The sequence below is a fragment of the Branchiostoma belcheri genome, unplaced genomic scaffold (genome assembly GCF_001625305.1).
Source record: "Branchiostoma belcheri isolate BF01 breed outbred unplaced genomic scaffold, Haploidv18h27 scaffold81, whole genome shotgun sequence".
Lineage (NCBI taxonomy): Eukaryota > Metazoa > Chordata > Leptocardii > Amphioxiformes > Branchiostomatidae > Branchiostoma > Branchiostoma belcheri.
The window spans coordinates 718,746-738,780 of record NW_017804476.1 but is presented as its reverse complement, the minus strand read 5'-3'; the positions used below and the strand labels follow the sequence as shown (position 1 = coordinate 738,780).

Below are 20,035 nucleotides of genomic sequence, written 5' to 3'. Positions count from 1 at the left end.
CCCCCCACCCCCCCCCCCCAACACACACACACACAAAAACACCGATCCGGGGAACGCCTGAAAAAGGAGGCTTTTAATAAGCTTTGCCTGCAGCGCCTTGATTGGTCGGACGTGTGACCCTCTGGACTGCCGGCTAATGGAAATCTGAACATCTAGACTAATCCACACTGCTAATGCTCATTGACATAATTTATGCAGTTTATTAAAATCCTTGATTACTGTGATTATAGACATGTCTTTATCAACATTTTTGGCAAATAATAAAATCAAGTTATTGTTCAAGACAAATTAAGTTTGTTTTGTCAGCAGCTTTGTTATGCAACATTAATAGAACTATGATTTTGAAATTAGCAACCATAATGGAAAGTATACAAACGTCCAAGGCATAAATGGTAAAAAGTGCACTCGCAACAACGACATCTAGCGACATGCGGCAACTCAGCATGTCTGCATGGCCGTCGCAACAACGACATCTAGCGACATGCGGTGACTTAGCATGTCTGCATGGCCGTTGAAGGGTGGAACCGTTGATCCATCCATCCGTTGATCCAATCTGAATCTCGTCTGAGTTACCATTTTCGCGCATGCGAAAATGGTAAAAAAAGAGAAATGTGAGTGCAAGAGAAATGTGCATGCAAGTGACTGTGTGGAAGTGTGTGCATGTGGAGTGTTGTCTAGTGTTAACAAAGAAACCATACTCACTCCTCCCCACCTTCTTACACACAACCTTGCCTACAACCTTGTCCGATTCTTCCTCCTGCTGCAGTCCAGTCTCCGGGTCCGCATCTTGAAGACAAAGAAACAAAAGTCACTGTATTGACAAAAGCAATTGGCCTTACTAATGCAAGATATCATGTCATGCAACATGCAAGTTTATGACAGTAAGAATGGACCTAAATGCTGCCTGTAAAGGTCCAAAGCACAGTGCAAAAAGTGTGACGTGCTGTATCTCAAATGACTAAAAGTGCAATATGGGACCAAGGAGGTTATACTGGGAGACATTACACAATGTAACCTCTTTTGTCAGACTAATTGTTTGAAGATGTGAAAAGGAGTCTAGAAAAGTGTGACATACTATGGAATTAAAAGCAGTGAAAGCTTTAATGACCGGATCATTGGATTATAGGATTGAAATGTATTATCCTGGGTGTGTTGCTGAACAAATAAACTATACTCACAAGTTACAACTGTGCCCACTGTCTTTGTTTTCTTCTGCATCTTCAAGTCAAATGGTTTGTTGAGCTGTCATCGCAGGTTTCTCCCAGACTGGACAGCCTCAGCACACACCTAGAAATAATATAAAAGGATGTGTGATGGAAAAACATCCCCAGGCAACACTGAATAACCAAACTAATGAGAGCATCATGCAATTCAACTATCCCATTGATTGAATAGATTTTGAAAAGAGTTAGGCTCTAGAAAACTGCTTTTAAAAGTGTTACAAAATGTATTGTACTTGTAGCATGTTACACCTCAGAGTTCTTACTAATAATAACATGTGAGGCAAGGAATAAGTCATGTAAGTTGTCAGGCAAGTTGCTTGAATCGATACACAAAAAGATAGGCTTTTCAAAGTGTTACTAGTAGCAAGCTATGCCATAGCTCTTAATAATACATCCAATAGGAAAGAAAAAATCTATGACACTGTTGTTGTATTGTCTCACCTGGATAACCACGTACAAACTCTGTCTTCAGGTCAACTGGTTTGCTCAGCCTTCGTCGCAGGTTTTTCCCAGTCAGGACAGGGACGTCAGGACAGGAACGCCAGGACACACCTAACTAATATAATGAATAATTAGTGCTATGTGTGATGCTCCCCTCAAAATTTTCAGGCGACTAGGTGACTATGAAAGATAATGATAAAATCCTGCACTTAAACTATCTCTTTGCTTAAATGATGCTTGCGGTTGATTGATTGCTTAGATCATTAATGTACAAAGTGTTAAAAGTAGCTTATTATTGCCTCTCAGTTCTTAACATACAGAAAAAATATAGTTGGAAAGCATTGTCTCACCTGTACAAACTCTTCACTCTGTCTTCAACTTCAAAGTAAGCTGTCTCAACTAGCCTGGTTTGGACAGGAACATCAGGACTGCTGACCCCATTATACCTATATAATTATAAAAGAACAATTCATGCCAGGTACATGGCTATTGTATGTGAATGACTAAAAAAACTAGCTACCAGGTAAAGATGAACCCTTGTATGCAACCTTTTACTTTGCCTCTTCCTAGAAATGTTGACAAGGGCTCAAGAAGAATATACTTTCATTCAAGTCAAAGGCAATACAAAATTAATGTGAAAGATGTTTTGCTACATGTGTGTTATTTTTATAAAGTGTAAGACGTAAGGGAAGAGTACTAGAGTCAAACAGATCTTCTAAAGCATTGTCTCACCTGTGGATGTTGTTGTCATCTTGCTCTTGTGTCTCTAAATCACCCGATCTGGTCCAATCTTCTCTTGTCAGGTTCAGACAGTAGTCTTCACTACTACATCAGTCAGCAACCACCTAACTACAGACATTAAAAGTTACACACTTGTCTCAAATTACAAAGTAAATTGTAGGTTGAATGCAGAATTCAGATTTTTCTCACCTGAGAGTCATCGTCGGTCTTCAAATCACCTGGTGTGGTCCAATCTTCTCTTGTCAGGTTTATAAGGAATTCACCACTACTGCATCAGTCAGCTGCAACCTAACTAATATAGTATACAGACAGTAGAAGTTACACACTAGTCTCAAATAAGACCAAATAGTTGTAAGTAAAATGCAGAATTGGGATTTTTCTCACCTGATATTCCTCTTTGGTACCGGTCTTCAAATCTTCTGGTCCAATCTGTCTTGTTTGAGGTTCAGACAGTAGTCTTCACTCTTGTATAAGTCGGCAGCCATCTAACTATACTGACATTAAAAGATACACACTTGTCTCAAATAAGACCAAATACTAGTAGTTGTAGGTAAAATGCAGAATTGGGATTTTTCTCACCTGATATTCCTCTTGAATCTTCAAATCATCTGGTCAGGTCCTATCTGTCTTGTCAGGTTCAGACAGAAGTCTTCAATACTGCATCAGTCAGCAGCCACCTAACTATGCAGACATTAGAAGTTACACACTGTCTCAAACAACATGAAGTAAATAATAGGTTGAATGCAGAATTCAGATTTTTCTCACCTGATATTTCTCTTGGGTCTTCAAATCATCTGGACCAGGTCTGGTTCAGACAGTAGTCCTCACTACTGCATCAGTCAGCAGCCACCTGACCATACAGACATTAGAAGTTACACACTTGTCTCAAATAAGACCAAATAATTGTAGGTAATATGCTGTATTGGGATTTTTCTCACCTGACATTCCTCTTCGGTCTTCAAATCATCTGGTCCAATCTGTCTTGTCAGGTTCAGACAGGAGTCTTCAGTACTGCATCAGTCAGCAGCCACCCAACTACTAGTATGCAGACCTTAAAAGTTACACACTTGTCTCAAATAATACCAAGCAAATGGTAGGTAAAATGCATAATTGGGATTTTTCTCACCTGATATTCCTCTTCGGTCTTCAAATTATCTGGTCTGGTCCACTCTGTCTTGTCAGGTTCAGACAGAAGTTCTCACTAGTGCATTAGCCTTCATCTATTAACCATACATACATTATAAGTTGGACACTTGTCTCAAATTAAAAACTACCAATGCACACACACACCTTAAATATCTTTAATTTAAAACAAACACATACCTCCACGAAAACTCTACACAATGACCATAAAAACGGGGATAGAAACAACAATAAAATAAATCAACCCCCTTCAACTTAAACTTTTTGTGGAATACGAAAAAAACTTGACGCAAAATATTTTCAAAACAGGAATTGCTACCTTCAAGCATAGTCATCTGTAGTGTTTGTGCCAGAAATACTTGGGCTTGGTCATTACTATTTACTGAATTACTCTAAAAAGGAAACGAACAAGCTTTTAAATTATAAATGATACATTACAAATGATTATGAAGAACGATTTTCAAAGTCTGGTCAACTCGACTTAACTAGTTTTCAACCGTTTTGTATCGTATTCATTTCGGCGCCCTGAAGCTTTGAGGCCCCCATCTTGTTTACGCAAATTTTTGGCGGGAAAATAACTTAAATGCGGCCACATTCCAACAGGTGTTTTGAACCACGTGGAGATAAAGAGAGAAAATGGTCAATGGCTCAATGCAGAATTTCTTTTGACAAATATAACCTCAAAACGCTGAACAACTGACTAAAAAGACATACATGCACATACATTTAACACTCTACAAGTGCACCACACATTGAAAATGTTGTTGAAAACGCGGCAACTTGATGGACTTTTCTAAGCCTATGTAAAATTAGGAACGGTCGCTACCTAATACAGAAATAGTTAATTTCTTACGGAATATGTTGACATGTTCGCACTAGTTGCTAAGGAATAATGTCAGCCAAACAATGTACTGGTTTACCTGAAACAATGCATGAGCGAAGTCGTCTCCATTAGTCCATACCACGCTACTCTTCCCGACTGTCTCGCCATTTTTGTCTTCTCCAAAAATTCGCCAGGTCAGGAAATCCGCATTTTCTCCTCAAAACATCACCAGATCCGCACAAATGTACAGCGAAAACTCCCAAACATTCTGCTGCACACTTACCAAGACATTCTACCGACGAAAACGTCTAAAAGTACCCAGAAAGTTGTGAAAAAATCAGCCCAATGTATTCCCGTCGTACGAAATCGCCATTTTGAACGGAACATACCAAGCTTGTTTTTACACAGGTGTGCAGAACGGCCGTGCATAATTAATGTGAAGTTGATAATCTAATTATGACGACCAATGACGGCCCGTTTCGGTGCCAGGCACTTATATGTGTCGAAGAAAGACAATTAGATTATCTAACTAGAAAAGTAACATTTGCAAAGCAAATGCATAATGTTTACCTTCGGATATGGTCTGTTTTGTTTATTCTTACTCAAATACATTCATATACTAGTATATGGTCAGACAGGAGTCTAAATCCCTCCTGCTATAATTAGTATAAACTTGCATCATGATGTAACCCAACACCAGTTACCATGGTGACAGACGTCAACAAATCAGGTCATTGGCCAGGTCAGAGGTTAGTGTTTAGAACAGAAGAAATTGAGTAAAAACAATGTTTTCCTTAGGTAAACATAATTACAAAGGATACTAACGTTGATGTCAATTTTGGTAAAAATATGGATGAAAATGCAGCTACTTGCACTTTTAAATTCGTATTTCTATCTTCACAAATAAACGTTTTGAAGAATAAGCTGTTATGTGGCCACAGCATGAAACATACCACTCTTGCCCAATTTTCCTATTAACTGTAAATTTATTTACTTTCTGGTAGAATAAGGCCACACCAATTTAATTTCTTGGTTCTTGGATTTTTTTCAGAAAAAATATGAAGCGACAGGGCGAAAAAAAACAGGTCTAGGCATCCTATTATAGCCCAATATGCTTAAGTAGGAACCATGAAGTCAACACAAGTCATTCATTCATTCATTCATACATTCAGCCAGGTACTGTGGTATGCACCTACACAAAAAAGACACTAGAGACAGAAAATAAGATCTTCTGACTTTTATTACTGTAAAATTGGTTCACTGCTGTGGAAGATGTCGTGTTACTGCCAGACAGTCAATGGCAAGGTTTCCACACACTACAAGCCCCACAGTTGTGTTGGAGAGACCCTCTCAGCATCAAATATCTTTTCAGTCATGCCCTGTAAAAGACCTTCCATCTGCTGCATGGTAAAAACCACTGCAATTAATAATCATTGGTGACACTGATAGTACATACATCAGATGATTAACTGTCCAATACTTAGCTCTTAAAACCTACAACAGAAAGGAGTACTATCTAATGATAATATCAGGAATAGCAGCTTTCTCTGAAAGGGAAGTTTGAAAGGTTGAGTTCACAGCACACCAAGTTCTTCGTTGCTAGTTGTCCCTGGAACACTCTTAAAAATTCAGTGAAAACTTTAATGTTGAAGCTAAATCAGTTCCTCTTCTTTCCTCCACTTGGGCGCATCCCTGGTTTGGTTTGGTCAAAACTAAGAATTAACCAAACACAGTACAAACATAGAGATTATGTGATTAGAATAGCAGTCGAATAGTCTAATGCCTATCAGATTGCTAGAAGGATCCTTGATAATCGTCCACAACTCACTAACACACCTGTGCAAAAAAAAATTACATTCAACATTTTCGTGGTAAGTATAAAAACTACCATGGTTAGCATTGTTAGATTCTTTGTAATTGTCCACAACTCACAAAAACTACTGTGAAAAAAAATGACATTCATGTTTTCCTGAAAGATCTTCTTGCCCCTGGTTCAGAAATAAGAATTCTGTTAAAGATAAACATTAAGTAAGGTAGAAATCGCCTGGAGTACTAGTGCTTCTGCTTTAAAAAAGGTCTTCCAGGTTGAAACTTATATAATCTATGAGTATGACACAAGCATTATCTACTAGTAATCAAACTTTAGGTTATTAATCAAGTACAGTTGGTAGAAAACAGTATGGATTGCTACCTCTTTGTTGGGCTACAATTGTGAATTTTACCACACCACATTTACATGTATGGCATGTCTTTTGATAATCCATGGTCTTTCTGCAGATTTTTTTTTTTTTTACATTGGAATCATTTTTTTCATTGCCAACAAAGGAGGCTGACAATACTTTTTGACAACAATGTATCCTAGAATTCACACCTATTTTAGCTCTGGCCTGTTGCAATTGGTGGTGGTACTGTGGGTGTGCTCCACTAGATGGGAGCAAACATAGCGATAGTTACGAAAATAGTTTCATCAGGTTGGTAAAGTATAGTATATAGGGGTTTTCTTTTACACAACCAGTATTGGCTCTTACCTTGCTTGCGTTTCGGTGTCTATCTGACACCTTCCTCAGAGCTTCTGACTGGAGTTCTGCTTCTTGCTGCTATTTGTAGCCAATGTAGGTGGCGCTTTTGCACACAATCCCAAACGTGGCTGATGAACCGGGACGAGGGGGGTGCAAACTCAGCCAAATTTGGGATTGCGATCTCGCCGCAAAAGCGCCACCTACATCGGATACGTATAATGGCAAGAAGCAGAACTCCAGTCAGAAGATCTGAGGAAGGTGTCAGATAGACACTGAAACGTAAGCAAGGTAAGAGACAATATTGGTGGTGTAAAAGAAAACCCCTATATACTAGTATCCAATAGGGATGGTAGCAGAACTGTTGAAGGGTGAAGAATCCAGTTTGGAAGTTGGAAGAGAGTCTCCAGTTAGTTGATGCCACAAAAATGTGGCTGCAAGTATAATCTGTGTTCATAATCATGTTGATTTGTTTTCAGTCCATAACTTTTCACTAGTTCCAAGATGGAAAATACTCACGGTAGAAGGTTCACAAAAAATAAATGCAGCAACTGTTGAAAAAACATGAATGCATGGTCATCAATTGAGATACTGCAAAATAAGAAAAAAAACATTTTTTCACAATTCTGCAAAAGACTTCAGCAACAAAGTCAAGTTTAAAAGTGGTTTCAATGCTTTTTTTGTAAAAATTGTCTATTCTCATGAAAAGTATGTGTCCACACCAATTTCTATAACAACACAAAAAAGAAAATAGAATGTTAAGAAAGTATTCAATGAGGTATCCAACAGACTCATTGCAATAGTTGTCCGAGAATACAGTGTTTTCCTTGAACAACTTTTGCTCTAAGTGTATTACTGAAACAAAGTGTTAGTGTTTTCCTTGTGTTGTTTTACTAGAAAAGTCAGTCAAATTTCACATGGCTCTAACTCTAAGACTTGGGCAGATTTCAATGTTTGAAATTTGAGTCTGAAAAACTTTTCTATTCAAATCTTGCTTGAAAACTGCAAGAGTAATACATGTCAAATGATAAGTCTAAGTCTGTGGTTTTTCCACAAATTCAGGAGTTATTAAGCATGAAAGAACTAAAAAAAAAAGAAATGGAATGCAAATTATTCTGACTTTTGTTGGAATGTGAATTTTAGAAGACGACTGAAAGAGTAAATTGGTAAATTGCCCAAGAGCCACTGAACGTCTCACTTCCATTGTCATTCCAACTTCTTAAAGTCTTTGGAAGACATGTGATGTGAAATGCTCAAGAAAACTGACTTCATAATAACATCACCAGAGCATGCAAGTACGATATACTGCATACATGGCAAGGTTGAAGCAAGAAAAACGTTGGAAAGGAAGTCAAAGATGTTTTGCGTTACCCGTTGCACTACGACTCTTCCCCACTTTCTTCGGTCTTCATTTTCGTTGGGTCTTCTACTTTCTGTTCTTCTTAATTCTTCATCTATTCTCTTTTCCTTTCACACCATCTTTTATGCAGAAATGGAAGACTTGATTTTGGGATTTGCCCTATAGAGAGCCAACTTTTTCAGCAGCTTCGTTCTTCTCTCTTGTAAGGCCACGGGGTCTACAACTTAGAGAAACACCCATTCTTCTCAACGCAATTTCTTCCTAGCGGGTATTTGTCTTCCCCAATTTCTTGAGTCTTCACTTCAAGTTGGGTTTCTTCATTTTTCTTTCTTCTGTTTTTTCTTTCTTCATTCACCCACCTTTGTAAGTAAGAGGAAGACAAGACGTTAATGTCATGTTTCAAGGAACAGTTGGTTTATTTAACTGGGTACATGCTAGTATTGTATACATGACCACAACATATTACCTTACCACAGGCCTTGCCATGCTCGTAAGAGTTTGATCAGCATTTCTATCAGTATGTGTGTGTCAGATTTGCAACAAACCAGCAAATCGGAAGCTAATTGTTTTTCTGGACTTCTTTGCTTTACATCATACAAAAAAGGTACATAATTGAGATGACCTTTCTTAGAAAACAAGGTTTCGATATCAGAAAAAACACATCATGACACACAGTTTTCTGACAGAAACACTGTCATTTACAGTGCATAACTTGATTACAATAGTCTCAACTATCTACAATAGCTGCACAGTTTTTTCTCTGCTGTAAGACTAGGAGTAAGTACCAGGAATTTGGACATATCGCAACATTTTATGTTTACATACTGCATGTATCTTCCCAAGGAGTGGCATAGAATTGTTCATGCAAAACATTCTTGAAAAAGGACAGAACATGCTTTTTCAGCTAATTGTCCTCTGTGGAATCTAAGAAACGACTCCTCAAAAAGCAAATGTTTTGGCAAAGTGTCAAAGGAATGGTCTAGATATGTCCAAACCCTGGTATGACAGTTTAGTCCCTTACATAATTGGTTCTTTACTTTTTATCTGTGGTAGCTACATTTTTCCAGACTTTCCAGAAGCTTTTGAAACTTTCATTGGTATTATAAGCAGCCTTTCTAAATCTTGCGCAAACAGCAACTCCATGAAGTTATTTTTGAAACAAAATTCAATGATTCATCCACAATGCTGGAAAATTTGGAAAACAGCAGCATTTAAACTTTAAACTCAACTAACACTGCATTGTGGTACCTATCTCATCTGCAAAACTGTCTCTATCGTTATAACTTTCTGAATCCTTCACTATGTCTATTGCTTACACTGCTATGTCGCTTGCTGTTGCAAACATGGGAGCAGATTGAGTTTTGCGCTATGCTTGCCAACATTTTCTATTGTTGCATCAGTGCTGTCACTTGTTGAAAGCTAGGTTCACAAATGGTTTGCAAGAAAAACAATAAAAACAGGTACAAGAATCCATCTCAAGGATATAACGGCTACATTATTAAGTGGTATTCAATTTTTTTTTTCAGCAAGGCCCACCAACCTTCCTTCTAAAGCCATGTGGCAGAACATTTTTTCTCGATACATTAGTTACATTGTGAAAACAGGAACAACTCCATCTTTGCATTTCACAAACACACCAAACACTTGGCAATGGAAAAGAAATGCTCTATCCGAACTCCTTGATCATTATTTAAAAAAAGGGTTAAAAATGGAATGTTTCTACAATACTAGTAGTAAACGTACAATGCCATTTTTGGAATACTTTTTGCTCTTGCAAAGTGTGTGCCTACATTGAGAGCTTTGGGTGTTACAATTTCTCATACAGAACACCATAGGGTAATGCACAATGTTATAGAGCATCTACATCAAAAAAGCCTTGCAGGGTCTTTAACATAGTCAGTGTCAACCCTCAAAATGCCCACTATACCTAATAAAAAAGAGCCAACATTTCTTTATCATACATCCTCAACCAACAAATTCAGTATCATATTGGCCATTCAGCCTATAACAAAAGAGCGGAATATGACAGGTTCAAATTTGATACTGACCCAAACAAAAATCACATTTTCAAGAACGTTTTTTTTTTAAGTCAGGACCTTCAAAAACCACCTCTACAACATTTGAAGTCAACAATACCTCACTCAAATCTATGCTGTAACGTGTCTTTTTGAAGCTTAGCCAAATCAATCCAATTGTGTGCAAGATTTCTAATTGCTTGAATTTGTTTTGTTTCCAATCTGGGAGTTCAAATTTGTGTGCAAGTTTTGTGAGTGGGCATAGGAGAGGCACACTGACTAAGAAAAAGCATTGGACACTACTGCTGGTACATAACTGTCACATTGTCCCTCAATCGTTATACCACTTTAGTCGTCCACCACGGCGTGATACAAATGCCACATGCTCACAAAATGCCTTAAGTCTATTGCGACTGATTTTGCTTTTCAGCGTGATATTGTGTTTTTAGTAGCGACCTACAAACAAAACAAAAAGGGAACACAAGAGCATTAAAATATAACCAATACCTGATGGCAGGAGAAACTCTCAATCCAGGAAAAAAAAACAGATGATGATTCAGAGAAAGCATGTCAGGTTTGCACTATTTAAAAACATTCTGATGCAGCTCGTTATAATTAAGTTACATGATAATTAATCTCCACAAATAGGTATATAATCTACCTGGAATCTTTGCATTGGGCCTAGGGCCTAGGAAAAAAATGTTGTGTTTCCTGAAAAAATTAGGGTCGGTAGGTAGGGATTATTTTTTCTTCTTTTTTATTAGACTTTGGCTATTTCTAGTGATCCAACTTATACAATACAGTTTAACAAAGTAAAACTTTCATGAGGAAACTGATATTTTCAATGTCAATGTTGGAAAACCGATTGTATAATGTTTCATCACTCAGGTGTCATATTATGGAGCTAGAAAAGGTCAATCAGCTTGAAAAATTCATGTCCCTTGCAGGGGTCCACACAAAAAAAGGCTAGGGTTGACAGTTTTTTCTAGGCTAGGGTCAGTCGGGAAACAGAAAACAACATTTTTTTCCCTAGGCCTTGCTGGAATTTCAGTAGGCTAGCAAATTTTCTTTCCTTATATGTCTTTTGTGACAGCTACAGAGCTGCATTAAATGTTTCTATATGACAAAGTGCTGAAGACAAAAGAGTCAAACTTTGGTTTGGAGGGACAGAACTTTAAGGAAAATTGATAAAGGAGATGGTTACAGAAGTGAAGGATATGAAAAGGGCAACTAAATTTGAGTTGAAAGAAACAATAAGGAAAATAGGAGAGAGCAAAAAAAAAGCACACCAAGGAGCGTCTACGATTACTTACGTGGTGAGCGCGAGTAAGAGCGGGAACGAGAGCGGGAATAGTAGCGCCGGGAGCCACGGTAGTACGGCGAGGGCGACCGCCGGTAGTAGTCCCTGTCACGATCGCGGTCTCTGTAGCCGCCGCCGCCGCCACCACCCCCTCGGTCGTAGCGATCCCCACGGTCGTAACGGTCACCCCCGCGATCACCCCGGTCCCCGCGGTCTCCCCGATCTCCTCGATCACCCCCCGTGCTGCGGAGAAATGCCGTGTATCGGGAAGTCTGTCATAAGACTCGTGCTGAATTTGGCGGCTACCTCGACTCGACAATGTCTGTCAACTAACGTACAGTACTAGATGCTAAAATTTGGATATTATTAAGGTGCTAACATTTGATAGTACTATATGCTAGATGCTAAAATTTGGATATTACTGTATGAATGCTAGGTGCGAAAATTTGAATATTACTACATGCTAAATGCTAAAATTTGGATATTACTACATGCTAAATGCTAAAATTTGGATATTACTACATGCTAAAATTTGGATATTGCTATGTGAAGATATTCACTGAGAGCATGTGCTATACTAGATGCTAAAATTTGGATATTGCTGAGTGAATGTATTTACTTTGGTGCTAAAATTTGGAAATTTTTGTAAAGCTATCTTCTACAATTTACTGCAATATTAAAAAAAATCAGAATAAAATGGCCTAATGTCATTTTTTCAATATAGGGCAGTTTAAGTACTCTTGCTCGGAATTTTGTATGCTACAATAAAAAGGAGTCTTTGTGAATTTTACATTCATCATTTTATGTTGAAAGGGAAAGAAATAATAAGAACAGTATGACACTTGGTTGAATATCTTCCTGCATAATATTTGTGTTACAATTTAGGTTTTGAGCTCTACGGCTTTTCTTCATTTCTCTGAATATAACAATAAAATTTAGGTGCAACTCTGTACAACATTTCCCGATACATGGCAGATATTTGGTAAGTGCAAGTTCTCAAGAAAAAAAACACAACACATAAATAATATTCATAACAGGTCAATACCAACAATACTGTATTCCTCTAAAGCTTTATAACGTTTCACGTGAAAACATACAATCTTATATTCTTTACAGTATGTGATTGACTTAAAACGAAACTGTGTATTCAAGAAGTTTTAAACATACAAGTACTACCAAAAGATACATGGTCTATCGTACATTGTACCTCAAAAAAGTAGCACTATTATAGTGCTAATTTTATCCATAACTAAAATACTTTGAAACACTCACTACGTGGGTCGTCCCATGTAGATGCCTGGTGTAGGGGTGTGAGCTCTCTCTGTGATGGAGTAGTCTACTCGGATGCGGCGTCCATCCACCTCCATTCCATTGGTACGGTCCTTGGCCTACAGTTTCAGTGAAGACCACACACTTGCAATTCTATACATGTAAGTAGTTCAGGCTAAAATAGGTGATTCTTAAAATAATTACCACACCTAACAGATCCATGGATATAGAAGTGCGTTTTGTAGACAAGTGAAGGTTAGGTGCAGGTAGACCAGGCTTTTAGCTAGGATTTTTTTGTGGGGTGTCCATTTTTTATTTATTTTATGCTATGCGCAAAGATAGGCGGTGCACAAGCTTTTAGGGGTGCTTTTTTTAAATTCGTAATACTCTCAACACTACTTTCTGCAGTTTGAGGTGCAAATTTTGAGGAATTTGAGTTTTTTTCCTTCAGTAAACCATCATTTTTGTATTTATAGTAAGGCTGAAGGGAGGCATGTGTCCATGGCAGGGGTTGGGAGTAGAAAAAATAGGGCGTCTTTAGGGTATCCTACCAAAAAGTAGGGCGTCCAATTTCTTATTATTTTCAGTATAGGGAGTCCAAAAGACACCCTGGACACCCCCTAGCTAAAAGCCTGAGGTAGACATCAGAAATACCCGCACAGCCCCAATTTTACCTACTCTATGGTGTTGGACACAACAAATCTTAACTCACCTCAACTGCATCTTCAGTAGTTTGGAAGTACACAAAGGCAAACCCTCGAGAGCGGCCGGTCTGAAACAGAAGTCACACACCTATAATCATCTGCAGCTACAAAGGATTTTTCTGAACAAGACACTGAACAAGACTATTTCCTGAGAGGGGTGACGGAGGCTGTATACAACAGGGACCCTTCACTGAACCACGACGGGGGCTGACATCGTCTACCAGATACCTTTGACCCAATACTGACGTCACACTTCAAAGAAGCCACGTGACAAGCTTCACTGGGTCAGTCTGCTGAGGAAGACCAGAGTGACTGGTCGAAAGCTCTAGGTGAGAGAATTTTTTGTGTTGGATCTAAAGCTTTAACTCAAAATGTAACTACCAACACAGATGAACCTTCATGAAAGTATTTTTCTGGTTACAACTGGCATGGTCCTTACTAAACTAGCAAAATGTGATGTATTCACTTTTTTTTTTTAACCAAATTTAACGTCACTTTTCCCCAACTGGGGGTTAGACGTGCTTGCACCAAGTACAAGTCTTTTTTTGAAGCAGGATTTTTACGGCTGGATGCTCTTCCTAACGCCAACCCAAACTCTAGTAGGGCCCAGGATCCCTCTAAACTGAGGGGGGAAATGCGTGTTAAGTGCCTTTCCCAAGGGCACAGCGTCTGGGTGCATGTGCCCATGTCCGGACATGTCTGGGTCCAACCCCGGGATTGAACCTGGGTCTTCTTGCTTGACAGTCGGACGCTCTATCCACTACACCACACAGACGCCACATAAACGAAGAAGTAGCTTCTACTTGTTATATTGTGCATTTAAGATATCGTTGTATTGAAAGGGCTTTGAAGAAATGCCATTTTTTTACCACCAAGGAAAAAAGCTTGACAAAAATCACAAACACTTCCTTCAATAGGAAAAAAAAAGAGGATTCGTAGACACCTTTTGGTCGTAGACAACTTGTACTTCCTGCAGTGGGCCATAGCGGGAGAAGACTTCACGAAGATCCCTCTCCGAGGTGTACAGACTCAGTCCAAAGACACCCAGGCAGGCGCCGGTTGTTGGATTTTCCTGTGTGATCACACAAATTCTGTTTAACAAAAAGCCATTGGCTGATTAACAGAGACAAAAATATCAGAGACAAGGAAAAATGGGCTCTCTTTAGCTTTCCTATCAACATTTTACTCCAAACAAAAGCTAATTTATCCTTGAATAGTTTTAGTGCATACATGGACAGCACAGTATTTTGTTGGAATACTCCAGTTATGAACTGAGATGGGCTTTAAGTTAGTGATGTTTGGAACTGCACTGCAATGCCACCTAGCAGAGCTCGTGTGAAGTGCAGCTAGTCATTCTTGCCCTGACAACAGTACTAGTAAGAGAAGAACTACTGAAATATTGCCAAGTAAATCATTCTGGTTCTGCAATAGTTGAACAAGACCAGTGTTGTGAAATATCTGCTTTATTACCTCCATGAAAAATGGAGGTATTGTTTTTGGTCTGTGTGTGTTTGTGTGTGTTTCTTCATATATCTGGTTAGCAGGATACACTGTTAACATGGGTCATGACAAAGGTCAAATGTGGGCCTCCTGGTGGCTGAACTTGGTAGTGCAGCACACGTTCCATTTTTTAAAAATCTTTTGTTCTGGACATGCTATCAGTTTGGTATTTTGGTGGCAGAGAGCTTTTTATGTCTTGGTTTGGTCCCCCTGTTAAAATCTTGTTATGGACCTTGAGAATTTGCAAACCACTAGGCCACGGGAGAGGAACCAATCAGCAGCCATGTTACTTTTCCCTGTGCAGACTCACCCTGCTGCCGACATGTCTGCGGCGGTTAGACATGGGGGACCGGCTGTGGCTGCGCCGGTAGCGGCTGCCTCCGTAGCTGCTGCCATAGTAACTGCTGCGGCGTGGACTGTAGGAACGTAAGTCAAACCAGTTAAAATCCAACATAGACCAAGCATGACCATCTTACAGCTCAAAATTAAAAGAAAAGGACATCTACAGATAAACACTCTATAGCACATATAGCATGTCACTTCATGGTTTAAAAACGCAAACAAAAAACAAACAGTACTAACCTTCTGCTGCGAGATCTGTTGTGCACAGAAATATAAAAAAAACATGTCAGTTGATTCATGAACACCACAATAAAAACAAATACAGTGTACTTCAAAAGCCACTCTAGGTATTCATTCATTTTGATAATAAGCAATGATGAAAATGTTACTCAACAAAACTAGTTCTACAAGACCTGTCACTTTTTCATTTCATATCTTACTATCATATAAAACTAAAACTAGAGAGGCAACATTTGCAAAGCAAATGCAGCATGTTTACCTACACATGGTATATCCTAAAAAACTACTGTTCTGTTTATTCTTACTCAACAGTCATATGTTGTGACACAATTCTAACTCTGTCCTGCAACTTGCACCATAATGTAACCCAACACCACAGGGTATCTGCCACAGCACCAGTTACCATGGTGACAGACATCTATTTTTATTTTATTTATTCTTTAATTCAGGCCCCTGGCCCATATCACATTGCGAACAGACAGACAAAAATAAATGGAGGCGTTGTAACAAACACAATAAATAAAACCTCGATAATCTAGCTATACCTAATTTAAAGAAAATAAACTACTTAAAAACTAGGTTAATGTAATGCCTCCAGAATGAGCTGAGGTAGTAGCCGTCAGAGTGAACTAGCGTAGAGATGATCGTATTGTCACTATGAAGTAGCCGAGTGACAAAATTGTTTCCTTCGTCTAGCAACTGGCTGTTGCTAGTGCTTCTGCTTACAGAGAGTAAAAGCTTCAAGGCGCTGTGGTACGCCACTCGCAATCTAGATATCATGCCCACACTATAAATATAATCTGCCCATATCTGGGAGCAGTACATAGGAGTGCAATAACTATTAAAAAGACATCTGGTATAGGTCATTGACCTTGTGTGTTTGGAACAGAAGAAGAAACTGAACAATACGTTTTCCTTCTGTGAAAAAAGACTTGCATTTGATGCAAGCACGTCTAACCCCCGTTTTGGGGAAAAATGATGGTAAAATTGGATTAAAAAAAAAAAGAAGGTAAACATAACTACAACTTTGAGTCTGACCGTGGTTTGCTAGCAGAGAGGACAGGTGTACAAGATGGCAGAGGCTATGAGGGAACGTGGTTTACCTGTATCTCCTACGAGACCTGGACCTGGATCGAGAGCGACTGTAGCGCCGGCGGCGGTCATACGAGCGCGAGCGAGAACGGGATCTGGAGGCCCTGGAATGCTTGCGTGGGCTAGAAAGAGTTATGGGAAAAGATTTCTGTCATACCTGACCACATGTACCATAATACATTTATATACATGAAAAGTGAAATCTTTACTCCTACTGGTCCAAGAAGAAAAGGTTTTGATTGAAACAGCAATGTTGTTACAAGAATGCATATTACAGTGATAAGAAAATAGCATTACATAGTTTCACATATAAAGTTGTTGCCATACTTTAAATTTTGTATCATGTAGAATTGTCGTGCAATAGTTCTTCATAACACGTATGGGGCAATTGTATTTGTTTATTCAAAAGCTCTTGGTTCACAGTCTATATTAAAGGGGATAGACCAGTAATGATCATAGGGAAGGGTTAGACCCCCTAAAACCATTCTTGGTCCATCCAACAGTTTGGTTCATCTCATTTTAAACTCACCTCGGAGATCTGGAGGCTGATCGTGACCGTGATCGCGAAGGGGATCTCGACGCGGCGCGAGCGGATGGAGAACGGGAGTACGAGCGGTTAGATCCGCTGGGAGATCGGGATCGCGAGGCTGAACGGGACGCAGATCTCGGTGCAGATCCCTTGGATCGTCTACCAGTGCTCTCCTGTATAAAAATATAAGTCACGTTACGAAACAGGCATTCATCTCAACCATCTAAAAAACGGACTCACTTTGACCCATAAAGAATAACCCAGCCACAGGCGAAAATCACCGCCTACTCAAATTTTTGCGCCGTCTACTTTCGTGTAAATGTAAGAAAAATATTGTAGTCTCCATTATAAACCCCTTCATGGCTCGCCTGCTACATTTTCATTTCAGCCATCTACTCTAAATTTTTGTGAGAAGACTGACATTACAAGAAATTTTTCACTGAGAGCAGTCAGAGTACATAAATTTTTCGTTTCTTGGATTTGCAAATGAACAGGAGAAAAAAACACTGAGATATTCATAAAATAACACACTGACCAGAAGCTACATGTAGGGAGGTGCATCCATTGACTTTATCTTTTCAGATGATACAGAAAACAGTTGGAATAGAAGTTAAATGTATCTTTCACTATAAGTATCTTACAAGAATGTTTGACCGGCAAAACTACCAAACCCCACCCATGCCCAGAACACATTCAGTGTGGCGCTTGGAATTTTAAGACACAATGAACCACTGTCTTATCTAAAACTTAGTAAAGCCACAAGTCATACTTGATAAGTTAGGTTATGATATTATATAGACAGTCATTTTCTTTGATGCAATGACCTAAGAGCTACTTTACTCAATAAGTAGGAGTAGATCAAGATGTTTTTGTGTTGTTTAGCCTATAGTCTATCAAAACCTCATTTGAGTGACATGACCTACATTTCAGAAGTAGGTTACATACAGTAGGTAGGCCACCCAAAATGAGGACAGTACAGTTCTGGGCTATTACAGTAAGCAAACATTCCCTCAAAGTTCTATAAATGTTCCTTTGTGTGTACAACATGCACTGGCCCAGGCCTACAGTGTTGGGTACTACTGGCTATTGAGGCTTGAGTTTCAGTATCAAACTTAAACTGACTGAAAAGGACAAAGAAATTTCCTATTCTATTTATATTTCACCTATGCTATAGTATGATGTCATTGCTAGTAAAATTATGGAGACAATAATTCATTTAATTTTCAATCAATCTCATTTCAACTTTCTGTAATGTAGAATGCAGTCAAGCTGATTTTTGCATGTACACGTATCATTATATGATACTTTCCAGATCATATAATGATATATCTTTGTTGAATGAATCACCCTGCATAATTTTTAAACTGGGCCATTGGGTCAGCTCTAGCCGTGGCGACTCTTGACTCGGGCTTACATATAATGTATCATATAATGATACGTGTACATGCAAAAATCAGCTTGACTGCATTCTACATTACAGAAAGTTGAAATGAGATTGATTGAAAATTAAATGAATTATTGTCTCCATAATTTTACTAGCAATGACATCATACTATAGCATAGGTGAAATATAAATAGAATAGGAAATTTCTTTGTCCTTTTCAGTCAGTTTAAGTTTGATACTGAAACTCAAGCCTCAATTGGCCGGGTTGCCGATGTTCAGATCGGCCTAAATATTCCACAGCGCGACGGGAAAGTACTAAAATAGCTAGTCGGTACATCCGCGCCGCCATTTTGGATATAGTCCGGAATGTCCGCTACCGCCGTCGGGAACGCTCGGCAGGCTTTCCGGTTATGATCGGAGAGTTTTCGGTCCCGCTTCGGTAATCGTGGCGCTACCGAGCGTTCCCGACGGCGGTAGCGGACATTCCGGACTATATCAAAAATGGCGGCGCGGATGTACCGACTAGCTATTTTAGTACTTTCCCGTCGCGCTGTGGAATATTTAGGCCGATCTGAACATCGGCAACCCGGCCAATTGTGGAGTTATATTGTAGGGAAGCTCGGGACAGCAAAAAACCGGGTCAAAAACGGAGCATCGAGCAGCCAACGGGAAATGTGCAGTTCTGCCAATGGATCTTTCCACGACTCTTGCTGAGGGTAATGCAATGTAAGCCCGAGTCAAGAGTCGCCACGGCTAGGTCAGCTCCAGAAACACGCAGACAAAATATTTGTGCGACGTGCAAGATCACGTCGCATTACCATAAGTGGACTAACCAGTCGGTGCTAGGAGAGCTTGGATTAGAGTAGGTGTGGCAAGAACAAAGCCCTAGTATCAGAACACTGGCGAAAAATCACAGCATAACAACTGTCTGACAATTATGTGAGAGGAATATACATAAATTTTACATGCTAAACAATCTACGCAGTATATAATTGTGCTGGATAACTTTGTTGCAAACATATTTGTGAATTATTATCTTAGAAATTGCAAAAAGGAGCACTTGGATATCTGTCTGAGAACAGTAAACCGTGTCAAAGAAATCATCTACACACACGTACGAACATGTAAAAATTATCAAGCGTCTTTCATGCACCAGCAAGAGTAGCAAAATGGTAGAATAGTTTCAGTCAAGAAATTTCACGTCAAAGAACGACAGGATCGCCATGAAATGACCAGGGGAGGTCGATCTTACCCTCCGCTCTTCGTATTCGCCGTTAGTGTCGCTCATGTTGGCTGTTTCTGGTGGAATTTTCCCCGAATTTTCGCGATTGTTCAGATCTCACACCTCCACAAAATGGCGACCGCCTTCTCTACCGCAGTGCATGAAGGGAAATGAAAGCTGGACTATTTCAT

The 20,035-nt window shown here is 39.2% G+C and overlaps 1 protein-coding gene across 1 annotated transcript; it reads right to left on the bottom strand.

The window, feature by feature from the left end:
- Positions 1-9,689: 9,689 nt before the first annotated feature.
- Positions 9,690-20,009, bottom strand: LOC109486574 (transformer-2 protein homolog beta-like). The gene is made up of 10 exons (XM_019790422.1): positions 19,875-20,009; positions 17,239-17,411; positions 16,721-16,831; positions 15,618-15,632; positions 15,346-15,451; positions 14,479-14,607; positions 13,544-13,603; positions 12,838-12,950; positions 11,576-11,805; positions 9,690-10,718 (listed from the first exon to the last, which is right to left on the bottom strand). The coding sequence occupies exons 1-10, from the start codon at positions 19,908-19,910 to the stop codon at positions 10,708-10,710; spliced, it is 984 nt and encodes a 327-aa protein (XP_019645981.1). The 5' UTR covers positions 19,911-20,009; the 3' UTR covers positions 9,690-10,707.
- Between the last annotated feature and the right edge of the window lie 26 nt (positions 20,010-20,035).